Source organism: Gymnoscopelus microlampas (assembly GCF_963454915.1).
Source record: "Gymnoscopelus microlampas genome assembly, chromosome: 18".
Classification (NCBI taxonomy): Eukaryota; Metazoa; Chordata; class Actinopteri; order Myctophiformes; family Myctophidae; genus Gymnoscopelus; species Gymnoscopelus microlampas.
The window spans coordinates 13,480,916-13,497,125 of NC_139955.1; the positions used below are offsets into that span (position 1 = coordinate 13,480,916).

Below are 16,210 nucleotides of genomic sequence, written 5' to 3' on the forward strand. Positions count from 1 at the left end.
AAATCTTTGCTTCTGGGGGTCCCTGTAACAACATATTTTGAGATGGGGGTCCGCGGCCAAGTACAAATAATTTTGGGGGTCCTTGACATGAAAAAGATTGAGAAACACTGATATAGAAACATGCGTTTTTCAGAAAACTGTTGGGATTTAGGAGACATGTAGAATCGGTTTCAGGTCTCAATGGGTTAAGCATATGTAACAGGGAGGTATATACCTTCACCTCATTAATCATAGTGGATCTTAATTTATAACACCCCCATCTTGTTCCCCTGTCACTATTAACAAGACATATATCCACTGAAAATCAGCGCCATTTAGGATATTTGACAATCCTTCTACTGGGGCTGTGGTTTAGATTTTCACAGCCGAAATGAAACGAGCTCGAAACCTAGTGTTGCAGTCCTCAGGCTTCAGCCTGTGTCTTTACTGCAGTGACATACAAGACTGCTGTGGACGCAGTGTCAAAGACACTGTCGTTTGTACGAGGGGGAGATGAGCCGTGCTTTGAGCCCCTCCCGGACAAAACAAACCACCGGGCAGCTTGATCTTAAGTCACACCTCTAAAATAGACCACGGGGGTCGTGCTGGGACGCGGGTTACCATGTGCTCCCTGCCAGCGGGGATAACAGTGAGACTGAGATGCAGGGTTGATGTTAACCCATTAATACCTGGAACGCATCTGTGTCACTTTAGAATTCTTTAGCTATTCAAAAATAGCAGATATACAAGCTCATAGCGCGGCACCGAGTGCCGCGCTACGAGCTTGTAGATCTGCTATTTTTGAAAAATCTTGAGATTTTTTTTTTTTTTTTCAAAAAAACTCTTAGGATTTAGATTTTTTTAAAGAATCGCCTCAGGTCTTAAAGGGTTAAGGCGGATAGCGATAACGATGCACCGGACAGCACAGGGCTCTTGTTATTCTGAGGCTAGAAAAAGACATCCTGCGGACGGGCTGAGGAGACCCAAAGACTCTTTACCTCATGCCACCCCCTCTGTCTCCTGCTTTTCCTGTCTCTCTCTCTCACTCACTATCAAAAATAAAGCAGAAATACCCAAAAAAAAAAAAACATTGCCGGGATGCCATATACACGTTGTATTTTGGTGGTCTGTGCCGTTTCGGCCTATTGTCGGCTGACAGATGGAAAGCGTCAGAGACACACACGTCAAGAAACGCACCCATTGTTTTTAACGGCTGTTGTCACCCTGGAGGCGTCAAGTGGGCGCATCAAAACCTGTCGCCGTGTCTTTCAGAGCAACGCTTCTATTTCCGCGGGTTGACGCAGGGCACAGACCACGGTATGCATGGCATCCTCGGCATTGACGAGTTCAAACTTGAATTGTGGCGTGTAACTGTGTGTGTATTAATTGTGTTTTCACTCGTTTGACTGTCCTAAATTACGTTTTGAGAAACACAAGCCCGTTTTTTTTTATAAATTAAATAGATGAAGATCTGCACAGATCCTAAAAAATGATAGTTTTGTCTGTGAAAGTACAGTAATCCTGTCTTACTTTGCATGTACTAGGACTAAAACCACAATGGAAACAAGTCCCGGGCTTTAATGTTTTTTTTATCCTTTTTAATGCTTTTTCAATAAAGTGTCCAATCAATCAAGCTAGCTAGTGACGCCAATGATTTAAATCAGCAAAAATATGGACGAGGACCTGGACATAATTATGTCCAGCTCCCCATCCATATTTTTGCTGTTTAAATCAGTCAGCCCATGGGCTGGACAACCCTGATGCCAGCGCAAATCGGCGTTGGTAGGCAGCGTTTAAGGTCTGCACAAATCTGTGTTGTTAGGCAACCGTTTCTGTTGTGTGTGAAAATTAGATCAGTGAGAAGGGGGTGGAGCCTATTTCACCCATGCAATAACCCGGTCAACGCTCTGGGTAGCGGGACCGGAACACGCTGTCCGGACGCGTTTGGTCAGTGCAATAACCCCGCTACGCCACAGGCAAGCTGATAATGCAGTGAGCGCAGCTTTAGATACATAAATGGATGTACATGGACGCTTGTTCATATAAGTGCTGAAACAAAGACATAAGTGTACGTAAAGGAGAGAGGACTGAGAACACTCAGAGAGAAAGAAAGAGGTACAGTAATAAAAAAAACCTGGTAAGAGCTTTAACCCTTTAAGACCTGAGGCCGATTAAAAATAATGTTTTCTAAATCCTAACGCTTTAAAAAAAATATATATATTCAAAGATTTGCACAAATTTTCACGATTTTACAAAAATAGCAGAAATAGCATAGCGCGGCACTCTGTGCCGCGCTATGAGCTTGTATATCTGCTATTTTTGAATAGCCTAAAGAAATCGAAAAGAGACACAGATGCGTTCCCGGTCTTAATGGGTTAATGCGGGATAAAAGCTTAATCAGAACAGACTGTAATGGAGTGACCTCTAATGAACTTTACGAGGATGCTGGTATATTTTCTGTGTATATAGCCTGGTTAATGTACTTCATAGTTAATGTGCCTTACATTCCATTCCATTCGTCTGCTCTTGCTCCTGTTACAGTGGCCGGCTAAATATAAAACCATCACGGCTAAGGACTATCAATCAAGGCTCATTTGAAGCAGACTGATGAGAGCCAAGATCTCGCCCTCAACACATCTGCTGGAAAACGATGCTCCAGATTTGCGCGGAGGCTAATTCGATCACAATGACACTCTGGGATGTTAATGTGACAGTGAAATGGACAGGCCGCGAGTCTGGGTATGATGGGAGAAGATCGTGCTGGGGGCAAGCCAAAAAAGACTGACTTTAGAGGTAACCACAGGGACCAATTAAATGGGCCTTTATCAATTTTTAATGGGTACGCTGCAGCTGTCAGTCAGGCACTTCATTGGAGGTACTTGGAACAAACTGATATCTCAACAGGGCAGCTGCAAAAAAAAGAGCAGGTTCAAATAGACATGTTGAAACATTCATACTTTTTTGGTACTAGTTTGACATTTAGATTTTGGCTTCTGCTAAATCTATAAGGGCACATATTCATGTATTCATATATGCATCTGTGACTTAACCCATTGATACCTGGAACGCATCTGTGTCACTTTAGATGTCTTTGGCTATTCAAAAATAGCAGATATACAAGCTCATAGCGCGGCACCGAGTGCCGCGCTATGAGCTTGTAGATCTGCTATTTTTGAAAAATCGTGAAAATTATTTTTTTATATTTTTTTCCGAAAAACTATTAGGATTTAGATTTTTTTTAGAAGCGGCCTCAGGTCTCAATGGGTTAACATCTTCAAACAGTCAGAATTGGGCTTTAGAGATGTTATAAGTGGCGAGGGTAAAGTTGGTAAAGCCTGCACTGGAGCTGTGAGATGGGGACCGTGGCATGGTCCTGACTTTAAAGTAAAACATGTACCCGACAAAGTATGTTGACAAGATGTTCTCTTCTTTCTTTTTGTAGATTTATATATACTAGACTGGCCGCCGGCCTACTCGGAGCCATGCGGGTCGGGAAGGATGCAAGTCGGGAATACATGCCCCACCCATTGTGCAATACTCTATGTTATCTGATGTACTCATACCCATCGTCAGCTCCATGCGCATCGCATTATGCTTGGCGCCGGCGCTTTCGTTTGCTTCCTTCACTATGAACACAGCTCTCATACTTTCTGTTCCCTATTCAGAGTCATTTTAAGAGTCAAAAATTGGCATACTGAATGAAACAAGACTGGGTTTAACCCATTGAGACCTGAAGCCGATTCTACATGTCTCCTAAATCCCAACAGTTTTCTGAAAAACGTATGTTTCTATATCAGTGGTGCTCAATCTTTTTCATGTCAAGGACCCCCAAAATTATATGTATTTGGCCGTGGACCCCCATTAAAATATGTTGTTCCAGGGACCCCCCAGAAGCATAGATTTGAGTTAAAAATGTTCGCTTTAAAAATATATATATTCAAAGATTTGCGCACATTTTCACGAATTTTCAAAAATAGCAGATCTACAAGCTCGTAGCGCGGCACTCGGTGCCGCGCTATGAGCTTGTATATCTGCTATTTTTGAATAGCCCAAAGTGTAATATAATGCTTTTTAGCTCAAATCTAAAAATGACACAGTTCCAGGTCTTAATGGGTTAATATGGAGCCTGTATCTGTCACATATCACTCCATATTTGGGAACGGTTTCAGCCACAGCTAAGCCCCCATTGACTTCCATTATAAAATACACAAGGTTTACAAGGTTTACATATTTATATAAAATACAGTGTTCACATTATCATGTGCGCTTAGGGCTCTGTGAATGACAGACGCTGATTTCTTTTTAGTTTCTGCAAAACGGCAACCCAGTGGCTTGGGGGCCAGAGCGGTCTGCACAGGACACGTGTTAACGCGACCGGGATAGGGTTCACCGGGCTATTTCTTTGACTTACCGACAGTGTGCACAAGAAATTTGGTCCAGCGGTTTAACGAGATATATCTCTGGACAAACACCCCCAGACAGACACACAGAACCTCTTATAGATGGCTAGCCTCCTACAGAGCCACACCGTAAATCTTGTTTTACAGTGATGTATGGCAACAGCATATATCCACTTACAGCAAGTTCCTTTTAAAAAAAAAAATCTTGTCCCTTCCACTGCTGTATGAAAAAAAAAGCCCCAACATCAACTGATGTGTAATAATCTATATCAAACTATATGTATAATGTGCAAAATACACAACTTCCAACGGTAGTTCTAAATGTACTACAGACACTACACACTTGCCTCGGGACAATATTTGCTCCTTTCCTGTAATGAACCCTGCCTTATCCCATTAAGACCTGGAACGCATCTGTGTCACTTTAGTTCTCTTTGGCTATTCAAAAATAGCAGATCTACAAGCTCATAGCGCGGCACCGAGTGCCGCGCTATGAGCTTGTAGATCTGCTATTTTTGAAAAATCTTGAAAAACATTTTTTTGATTTTTTTTTTTTTTTCAAAAAACTGTTAGCATTTAGAAAACATTTTAAAGAGTCGCCTCAGGTCTTAACGGGTTATTCTGTCGCTGGGCCAGGCGCCAGCGTTCCAGAGAGCTGACTGCCAAGTCCGCTTACTTCCTGCTGACCTGCTTAAAAATGTAAAAATTAATACATTTCTGCAATAAAAAAAATTGCATAATGACGTGTTTTACAAAACAATACTGAAGTGGCAAATAAATAGCCTCTAACCGTGCCCCCCCCCCCCCCCCCCCCCCCAAAAAAGGAGGCTGCCTGTGGGGGGCCTTGACCCTTGAACTGCTGAGCTGAGAATTTGTGGGCTTCTCTGGGGTGATTCCGCTCCTCCTCCTCCAGCCGCAGTAAGGAAATTTACAGCCCTGTCTGCCATAAAGCGTCCGGGGCCAGAGCCCGGATTAGACTGCAACCAGCACCCCACAGCCCATGGATCACCATAAATCCACACTGATTGAATGCAAATTGGAGAAGTACACTATGCATGTCGGTATACATCATGAGAATAAAGCTTGTGCACTGAAGACACACGGCGAGCACATGGCCATTCTCTAACCCGTTAAGACCTGGAACGCATCTGTGTCACTTCTTGATTTGAGCTAAAAAAATATATATATATATTTTACACTTTGGGCTATTCAAAAATAGCAGATCTACAAGCTCGTAGCGCGGCACCGAGTGCCGCGCTACGAGCTTGTAGATCTGCTATTTTTTGAAAAATCGAGAAAATGTGCGCAAATGAATATATTTACATTCTTTTAAAGCGAACATTTTTAACTCAAATCTTTGCTTCTGGGGGTCCCTGGAACAAAATATTTTGAGATGGGGGTCGGTGGCCAAATACATGATTTTGGGGGTCCTTGACATGAAAAAGTTTGAAAACCACTGATATAGAAACATACGTTTTTTCAGAAAACTGTTGCGATTTGGAAGACATTAGCTAAGAATCGCCCTCAGGTCTTAATGGGCTAAATATGCAAGGCTTATTTTATGTGTGTGTGTGTGTGTGTGTGTGTGTGCGCACGTGTGTGTGTGTATGAACAATGTGGGTGTGCGAATGTGCCGAACGTGCAGTGCGGGCGGGAGGAATTTATGGGCCACAGTGTGGCTCACACATTTGCATTATAAATCTCAATTACAAAGCATTATTTGTTTACCAGGCCGCTCAGATGGCATTCTCATAAGGTGCCCTGCGGAGGGAGGACCATAAATTCTTAATAAACTGCAGTGCAGACCTTTGTACAGCGCTGACCTAAATCCTGCAGCTCATCTCTGCTGCGCTTACACTCATTTCTGTACATTTTTAATGCGGGCTCTCTTACACCACACTTAAAAACATTTCGGAAACACGAGAGCCAGACCGCTTTTCCACCTGCGCGCGCTTGCAAAACACTGTGTTGTGTCCGACCGCGGCACCGCGCCAATGTTCCTGTGCCATGAAGGAAGAACTTGCCATCGGGTGTGGAACCATCTGCCCACATGGGGTACAAATGAAGAGCGCTGCTCTGGTAGAACCTCCAGGCCAGAGTTGTGTGTGTGTGTGTGTGTGTGTGTGTGGGGGGGGGGGGTGATTAATATGCCTAGGTTAACCCATTAAAGCCGGGAACACATATTTGAATGTATGCTTTTAAAGCCAACATTTTTAACTGAAATCTTTGCTTCTGAGGATTCTACAAATGTCTTCTAAATCCTAGTTTTTTTTTAAATTAAACTCAAGTTACTACTGTATACATCAGTGGTTCTAAAAAAATATTTGTCCGTGGCGCCAAAATATTTTGTTCCAGGGACCCCCAGAAGCAATAAAGATTTGAGTTATATATATATATATATTCAAAGATTTGCACACATTTTCACGATTTTTCAAAAAATAGCAGATCTACAAGTTCATAGCGCGGCACTCGGTGCCGCGCTATGAGCTTGTATATCTGCTATTTTTTGAATAGCCAATTTTCTTTTTGAAAATGACACAGATGCGTCCCCGGTCTTAATGGGTTAATCAGCAGCGTTGCCTTGGACCTTCTCTGACATTACCGTGTTCATCTAGGAGGTGATTCACTCTACTGTTACTATATGCTTCATGTTTTCTGGAACTGGGCCCCTGGCGTCTCATGCTTTGTTGAAGATACATACGCCTCTAAATATAAACCACCTACGTAAAGAAGAAGAAAAAAAAAAAGAGGGGAGAAAAAAAAGAAACAAGAAAAAAAGCTGCCACCTGGTAATTATGCTGCTAATTAAAGGAGAATCACTCTTTAAGCACTTTCAACCTGGCGTCCCTGTTTTGGGCATGTCTTAATGAGGCAAAAGAATTCACAGACTTTCAGAAAATCTTCAAAACTAATTGATCTACAAGCTCGGGACATGTCGCGACGCGTTGCGAGCTTGTAGATCGGCTATTTTGAGGCATTTTCTAAAAAAAGACGTATGGTTTAAAGTGGTTAATGCGTCCAGCTTTGTTGGAGAGAGAGGTCTCTAAATATAAACCACCTACCTAAATATAATTATAAAATATAAAAGCTGCCACCTGGTAATCACGTTGCTAATTAAAGGAGCATCACTCTAAATGGATCCCGCTTTCAGGAGACCTCCCCGTTTCTTCACGCACATTGCCCCCCGTGTACTCCCAAACCTAGCCTCCCACAACATCCCCCCCCCCACCCCCACCCAGGGTTGCCAGATCTGCATATTCTAATTTCCCCGCAAGATTTTATGCGACGCGTTGTGAGCTTGTAGATCGGCTGTTTTCAAATAGCTGATGTATATGTTAAAGTGCTTATGTGGCCCATAGACGCTTTTTTTGGGCTGGTTTTCCTAGCTTGTTTCTCTCACAGAATCTGGCAACACTGCCCCCACCCCACCCCATATCCGTACTTCTAGGAGCCCTTTGGCTGATGCGTTATGAACAGAGTCGGCCTGGTCTTCACTGGGGTATGGACTAAACAGGGACAGCTGGATGCGTTCAGAGGCTGGAGGGGGTCCTCAGTTCTTCTTGGCAAGCCCCTGTGGTTCCAACAGCCAAAGCTCTTCATTTATTCATACTTTCGAGTGCTTCAAACCCCCCAAATCCCCTAATAGTGTACACAGACACATCAAACCGATACAGCAATAAGCAGCTACTGTACAAATAGGCTGAGAGAAGGGGGGGGCAGGGGGGTTCACACGGCTAAATTAAACGCTGCTACACACATGCAGGGGCTTGGAGAGAAACATGCGCACGATGCACCTGCATCCTTTCCCATCGGTTTTCTTTAGGGTATAATACTATATTCGTTTTAATGTGAATAAGCAGCTTCTGATGCCACATCGAGGCATTAAAGACGCAACTAGGTCAGGGCAGGTAAGAGTTTTCGTTCACGATAGACCTCAGGACTTCTATATAACAGATCTGACAGCAACTTAAATAAAATATCAAAAGTGTGGGGTTCTCTGGAAGGCTGGCAGCTCATTATGTCATAATATGAGGCAGAGAGCTCATTGCAGAATTTTTCCTGTAAGCCAAGGCCCTAATTAGCCAAGACCCATGGCACTTAACTTTTACAATTGCATTCTGGGAAATTTATTTTTAGGCTTTTTCTGTTAGTCGAGTGTAGAGAGACAGGAACCCGGGGTCAAAGAGAAAGCAGACGTGCGAGACATGGCGGGAGTCGGATTCGGACTTGAGTCCTTGTGACTCAGTCTTTTTGTGTATGGCACGTTTCAAAAGCGAGCGGTAAATATTGTTTAACCCATTAAGACCTGAGGCGATTCTTAAAAATGTTTTCTAAATCCTAACGGTTTTTTGAAAATAAATCTAAAAAAAAATGTTTCAAGATTTTTCAAAAATAGCAGATCTACAAGCTCATAGCGCGGCACTCGGTGCCGCGCTATGAGCTTGTATATCTGCTATTTTTGAATAGCCAAAGAAGTGTAAAGTGATACAGATGCGTTCCAGGTCTTAATGGGTTAAGTGGCCTAGTGCAACAACATTCAAACATGTCTCTCCCACTTACACAAACAATTGGTAGGGGCAATAACAAAACTACATCATTCATGAATGAATTATTAAATGATGCCTGGTATGTGTGCAAACCGGCACTCTGGAAGCTGATACTTAATGGGATGAGATAATGGATTCTAACTGAATTGTTTAAGACTGCTACAAAGCCTCAAAATCCATGTTGTTTAGTTTGCCTTGAAGCATTCCGAAGCCTTTGAATGAACTCATTACTTTATAATAAGGCTTTAGGAGGGTACGATGATACATTTTGCTAACATGGGAGTCAGCCGAGCTGTCAACAGACCCCGTAGTAGCGGGGGAAAAGGAGCCTGACAACGTCTGCGTTTGCCTGAATCAAACAACCTTACAGCAAACATCTTAAGACCGTTTTCGTCTTCCCCACATGCATCCCACAGTCAATAGAGCCCTCCGTCATGGAGGAAAACTGCAGCTTGACAGTGGAAGACCACGTCAACCTCCATCTGAACACACCGTCACCTCACAGTTAAACTCCTTCACGGTTTAACCCATTGAGACCGGGAACGCAGCTGTGTGTCATTTTAAGATTTCTTTGGCTATTCAAAAATAGCAGATATACAGTAGATCTGCTATTGAAAAATCATATATATATATATATATATATATATATATATATATATATATATATATATATATATATATATATATATATATATATATGTTTTAAGCAAACTCAAATCTTTGCTTCTGGGGATTCTACAAATGTCTTCTAAATCCTAACAGTTTTTTTCTTTATAACTTTTTCATGTCAAGGACCCTCAAGGATCATGTATTATGAGCTTGTAGATCTGCCCAAAGAAATCTAAAAATGACAGATTATTTCCCGGTCAAGTTGGGTTAACAACTTATGCCCTATTTTATACTTTGTCGTACGATGGTGTATTTCTGCTTATTTCTGCCTGCACATATTGCAGAAGCAGAGTCTCTCTCAGAGACCATGTTCTGCACTGGAGGTGGCCCATGAATAAGTTGGGGGAATAAATCACGCACAGTGTGTCCCTGAGGAGTGGTACAGTGTGAGTATTTAAGTGAAATACGAGGCCATGGATAATTGAATATGTGTTTTCCCCATGTCAATGTGCCTAGTGTGGGATAAGGGAAATGTGATGAAATGGGGAACTGGGGTTGAGTGAGCTTGGTGGGACGATTAGAGGAGGAGGGGGGGGCGGGTGGGGGGGCAGTAGTTAATGCAGAATGGATATGGACCACTTGGAAAGCTGCTGCTTTTTCGATGAGGTCATTTTAATTAAATGGCTTCACGATGCTCTCTGGGCATCATGGGGAATTTGACTTGGTTCACTGATAAAATGGTATATAATAATGATGAATAACGGGCATGAAAGATAAAGATTTGCTGGTGGAGGTGTGTAATGATTTTTGAGCTATATTCGCCCGTGAGATGTCGAAGACTCCACAATACTTAAGATTGACTTCAGCTTAATCGATCTAGTGGCCCGTTTGTGATCACGTGAATAGGCCAAGCTGATGGTACGGTCACCATATCATGATGGTGATGACCCAACACCACAGATTAAGCTTCATCAGCAATTAAAAACATGAAAAACACTGATGTCCTATTACTGTAAGTTCATAGTTCACTGAGCTGACTGATGCGAGCAGAACGCTCCCGGGTTTTTGCGAAATACACAAAACATCCTAATGAGAATATCGTTACAGTAGCGAACACACACAGATGTCTCATTTTCAGTCAATCAAGTAGCTTAGCTCCACGAGCCCAAACAACTTCATCTTCACACGGCAGCATCTGGGACGGCGACTCCCACTTTTCACAGCATATTATACATCTTAGGAAGCACTTTCGGTGGATGTTATTTCCTGTCACTATTTATAAAGGGATAGTACAGTACTTCTGGCAGTAACGCGGATGATTCGATTGGCTCCATGTGCAGTAGAGTGAAGTAGACATGTTCAATAAGGCGTGCTCTAGAGTAGTATAACCCTTTAAGACCTGGAAAGCATCCGTGTCATTTTTAGATTTGAGCAAAAAAAAAGCATTATTGTACACTTTGGCTGTTCAAAAATAGCAGATATACAAGCTCGTATCGCGGCACCGAGTGCCGCGATACGAGCTTGTATATCTGCTATTTTTGAAAAAAATTGACAATGTGTGCAAATCTGTGAATGTATATATTCTTTCAAAGTGAACATTTTTAACTCAAATCTTTGCTTCTGGGGGGTTCCTGGAACAAAGTATCTTGAGATGGGCGGTCCGCGGCCAAATGCATATCATTTTGGGGGTCCTTGACAATTTTGAAAAAGTTTGAGAACCACTGATATAGCAACACACGTTTTTGTTTTTAAACTGTTGGGATTTAGAAGACATTTAGTAGAATGGGCTTCAGGTCTTAATGGGATAAACTGTGGTATGTAAGCAGGAAAAGGACACGATGAGAGCACGTTAGGAAGGAGTCTTTGGAAGAAGCCATGGGCATCTACCGAAGCAGCCGCAATCACGACAGTATTTTTTTCTTTTTTCCTGTAGTTACCCAGAAGAATCAGCAAGATAACGATACAAGATACTCAGCAATTCATCCACCATGGTCTCATGGCAGAATAATTACACTATATGAAATTAGGCTATGGTTTAGGATAGCTAATCGTAGAATTATGAAATGTACACGTCCCGCTTGGGTAACGATGCAGAGCTTTTTATTACATTGATGTTATGGTGGGAAAAAAACACCGCTCATCTGCCAGTGAACCTTGGGTGAGGTGCTGGTGCCAAAAGGAAACTAAATAAACAATTAAAGTGAGCCTACGCACACTCAAAACTGTGCAAAGTCAGAGGCTTCCTTTAAGGGTTGATTACATTGATGTTAAAAATGTGTGTGTGAATCCAAAGTCTGCCACAGCTGAGTGAGAAAGAGAAAGAAACCTAGTAGGCTACAGTACTCTTCAGCCAGGCATAACTGTCAAATGAACAGACAGAAAACAATCCCTTCTACAAAAGACCTTTAACCCATTAAGACCTGGAAATGTTTTCTAAATCCTAACAGTTTTTTGAAAAAAAAAAAAAAAAAAAAATCAAGATTTTTCAAAAATAGCAGATCTACAAGCTCATAGTGCGGCACTCGGTGCCGCGCTATGAGCTTGTATATCTGCTATTTTTGAATATCCAAAGAAATCTTAAGTGACACAGATGCGTTCCATGTCTTCATGGGTTAAATATTTAGCATTATTTATATCCTCCTTATTAATAAGAAAAAGCACGTTTTCGTCAGAATATATGCACAACATCAGAGTGTCAGTGTGGCATATATTTAATATTCTTTATGTCTCTTGCGATGTCTACATCAATGGGGGGGGGGGTGGGGGTTTCACTATGGACTTACTTGGTCGGCGATGGTGCGGCCCAGCTTGTCCATTCTTGATCCTGCCTCTGCAATCTTCTTAGCCGCGCTGATGACATCAGACGTGTTCTTCAGCGGTCCTTTCCCCCTGGGGAGACAACAGAGAGATCACTGCTTGTTTTTGATCTACTGCAAGCTTCATTCAATATGCAACAGCAGCATCTTGGAGCCGTGGAGTTGCTATGTTTTTAATGGTTGTTTTTCCCCCCGATCAGACAGGTATACAGGGTTAATTTATGGGGTATAGGAAGGCCAGGGAAACTGTGAAATACACACCCACACACACACAAGCACACACGCACTAAACACTATCACCTCTGGAATCATGAACATTTTATAACCCTTTTAACCCATTAATACCTGGAACGCATCTGTGTCACTTGAGATTTCTTTTGCTATTCAAAAATATCAGATTTACAAGCTCATAGCGCGGCACCGAGTGCCGCGCTATGAGCTTGTAGATCTGATATTTTTGAAAAATCGTGGAAAAATATTTTTTTGATTTTTTTTTCCAAAAAACTGTTAGGATTTAGAAAATTCTTAGAAGCGGCCTCAGGTCTTAAAGGGTTAAGTTCAGGGGCCACAGCCTTCAGTCTAAAGGCCATCATAACAGAGGCAAGGCATGGCAATTTTATTTGTATAGCACAATCTCAACAACAAGGCGACTCAATGTGCTTAGAGAGCTGCAGCCATTGCCACGTGCCGACTCCTCCCGTCTTATTCAAATGTGTTAACCTGTTTATAGTCTCCTCCACTCGGCTTTATTAACCCATTAAGACCTGGAACTGTGTCATTTTTAGATTTGAGCTAAAAAGCATTATTTTACACTTTGGGCTATTCAAAAATAGCAGATTTACAAGCTCGTAGCGCGGCACCGAGTGCCGCGCTACGAGCTTGTAAATCTGCTATTTTTGAAAAATCGTGAAAATGTGTGCAAATCTTACATATATATCGTTTTAAAGCGAAACACTTTAACTCAAATCTTTGCTTCTGGAGGTCCCTGGAACAAAATATTTTGATGGGGGTCCGCGGCCAAATACATATCATTTTGGGGGTCCTTGACATGAAAAATATTGAGCACCACTGATATAGAAACATAGGTTTTTCAGAATACTGTTGAGATTTAGGAGACATGTAGAATCGGCTTCAGGTCTCAATGGGTTAAAAAGGCCAAGAACTGAGAACGTGTGGTGATACTGTGTCTGAGCAGCTCCAGATGGTCCAAACAACACTAAATAAACCACATTACACTATTCATCTGTTCTACTTTGCTCTGTGGACTGGGGGAGTGAAAGAGAACAGAGAGAAGAAAAGCAAGAGATAAAATGGAATGTCCAACTCGACCTAATCGTTTTGGCTCATTTGCTCTAACGCGGCACCTCCCATTCTCCCTCCTCAAAAACCAGGGCTCCTACAAACGAGGGCCGGGCCTTCACTATAGACACAGCCCAACAGTATAAAACTCACCAGCCATTTGCCAGCTTAGTGTCCCCACAAGGGACTCGGGGACACAGTTGGCAAGAGGCACAAATTGGATTCAAAGCTGCTCTCTCCAGGCTAAAGAACGAGCCATCCAACCCACAACAGATGGAATGTTGTGTTCTCCCCTCTTCCCTTCCCTCCCCCTCCCATGTCTAACCCCTTCCCTCTCTCTTGCTCTCTCCCTCTGCTGCCAGGATGTGAAGCCAGTGTCAGGGGTCCTCCGTGGAGGAGGCCAATGCGTCACGCACACACTACAGCTACTGGAGGAGGGTCCGCAGGGACGGGGTCAGCCCCCGGAGAACTCCACAGCAGGATGGGTTTGAAGAAGGAAAAAAGAGGAAGTCGGTAACAGTCTAGAAAGCAGAGTTTTAGCTTTATTCAATGTAAACACAACACTCAAAGCATGACTAAATGGTCTCCATGGGAGGCAAAGAGGCCAATTATCTCTAAATTCTGTATTAGTATCCGGGTCCAACAGCCTGGCCAAACATTGATGATTGATTGAATATTATCATTTTTAACTCTTTGTACAGCAGTAAAAAAAAAGAGTAAAAAAAAAAACGCCTAATGGATGAGACACAACAAAGCCAACAGCTTGTGTCCATTGTGGTCCATTAAACATTCAACAATCAAACAACAGTGCAACAACTAACAAAATACGAGGAGTTTGTACTTTCCTCTATGTTTTATGTTACCTAGCGCCAAGATGTGGCTGCGGCTAGTGCTTAAAAAGGCTTACCCCAGCCATCCATTATCAGGTTGCTCCAAAAAAAAACAAGAACCGACAGTGCGAGATGGGTTCAACCCTTATGAAACCAGCTCACCATGTGAACGCTGGTTCAATCAAACTGCACAGCATTTTATCAGTGTGAATGTGACCAGTGACCACCTCCTCTATTACATTTTTTGCAATCAATTCATTTGAGTCTTTCAAATACCATAGCAAGCTTAAAGTTTATGTCTATTGCATTTCATACGTTCAGTTTTGATTAGTCAAGACTATTCACACGTGTGTAAATGGACAATTATGCAACAATTGTGTTTTATTTCCGAGCAATATATCTATATTTAGGGAATTTTTGGTTACTCTTAAATGGCTCCAAGAAACATCTATACAGAGGCGGAGTACGTTGGCAGTCGTCAATGTCATTGTTAACCCATTAACTCATTGAGTGCCACAATCCGTCAAATCCGTCACGTGGCCTGACGCCCAGAGCGCCACGATCCGTCAAATCCGTCATAAAAAAAATTTCAAAATAAAAAAAAAATTTCAAAATAAAAGTTTTTTTTTTTTTTTTTTTTTTTTTGGGAAAAACATGTTCAGAACCCAAGATATGATGATTTGAAGATTTGCTGCTCCATCCACTCCTTGTTTAACCTATAACTTAAAAAGGCTGTATCTCGCTTCCTAAGCACTTTTTTTTTACAATGAATTTTGGCTGTGGCACTCCGAACCAAAATTCCATTAACATGAATAAATAAGTTTGGCACTGAATGAGTTAAGACCTGGAACTGTGTCATTTTTAGATTTGAGCTAAAAAGCATCATTTTACACTTTGGGCTATCCAAAAATAGCAGATCTACAAGCTCATAGCGCGGCACCAAGTGCCGCGCTACGAGCTTGTAGATCTGCTATTTTTGAAAAATCGTGAAAATGTGTGCAAATCCTTGAATATATACATTTTTAAAGCGAACATTTTTAACTCAAATCTTTGCTTCTGGGGGTCCCTGGAACAACATATTTTGATGGGGTCCTTGACATATAATACATATAATTTTGGGGGTCCTTGACATGAAAAAGATCGAGCACCACTGATATAGAAACATACGGTTTTCAGAATACTGTTGAGATTTAGGAGACATGTAGAACCGGCTTCAGGTCTCAATGGGTTAAATCGGCATGGGCACAACCATGTAACACACAGGGAGATTTTCCATCCTACCAGGAAGATAATTGCGTTTCACCCGGTGTCCTCGTAAATGTAACTGTCCAATCGTGGACTCGTTAGACCCGGTATGATACAAATCCAGAAGCGCCAGGGGTGTCCTGAGGACCAGAGCTGGGCATCACTGCTGTAACTGTCAGATCTACTTTTCATTCCACTGACAATGCCTGGATAGCTAAAGAAGATTGTTTGGCTATAGGGGGAGAGGGGGCCTGAGGGGTTCACAACAGGATATCCTGATTTACCCTCGTCTGATTTTCATAATGCATTGAATATCTTGGACGTTGGGGGATGGGGGCTGTCATGTCTAGTGACAGGCACGGGTCTCCGGATGGGAGTAAGACGCATCAGATCGTAGTCCTCCAACGGCGCTGAGCAGTCCAAGACAGCAGGTTCCTGAATGTTGTATGCTTTCAAAGCCACGCCATGCCTTATTCATGAGACGC

The 16,210-nt window shown here is 42.3% G+C and overlaps 1 protein-coding gene across 1 annotated transcript in view; it reads right to left on the reverse strand.

The window, feature by feature from the left end:
* The window catches only part of ctnna1 (catenin (cadherin-associated protein), alpha 1), a 151,015-nt gene that overhangs the window by 16,577 nt on the left and 118,228 nt on the right, over nt 1–16,210 (reverse strand). Inside the window, exon 16 of the mRNA XM_084041905.1 lies at nt 12,319–12,424. Coding sequence (XP_083898031.1) covers nt 12,319–12,424 — 106 coding nt within the window. The remainder of the gene's footprint in view (nt 1–12,318; nt 12,425–16,210) is intronic.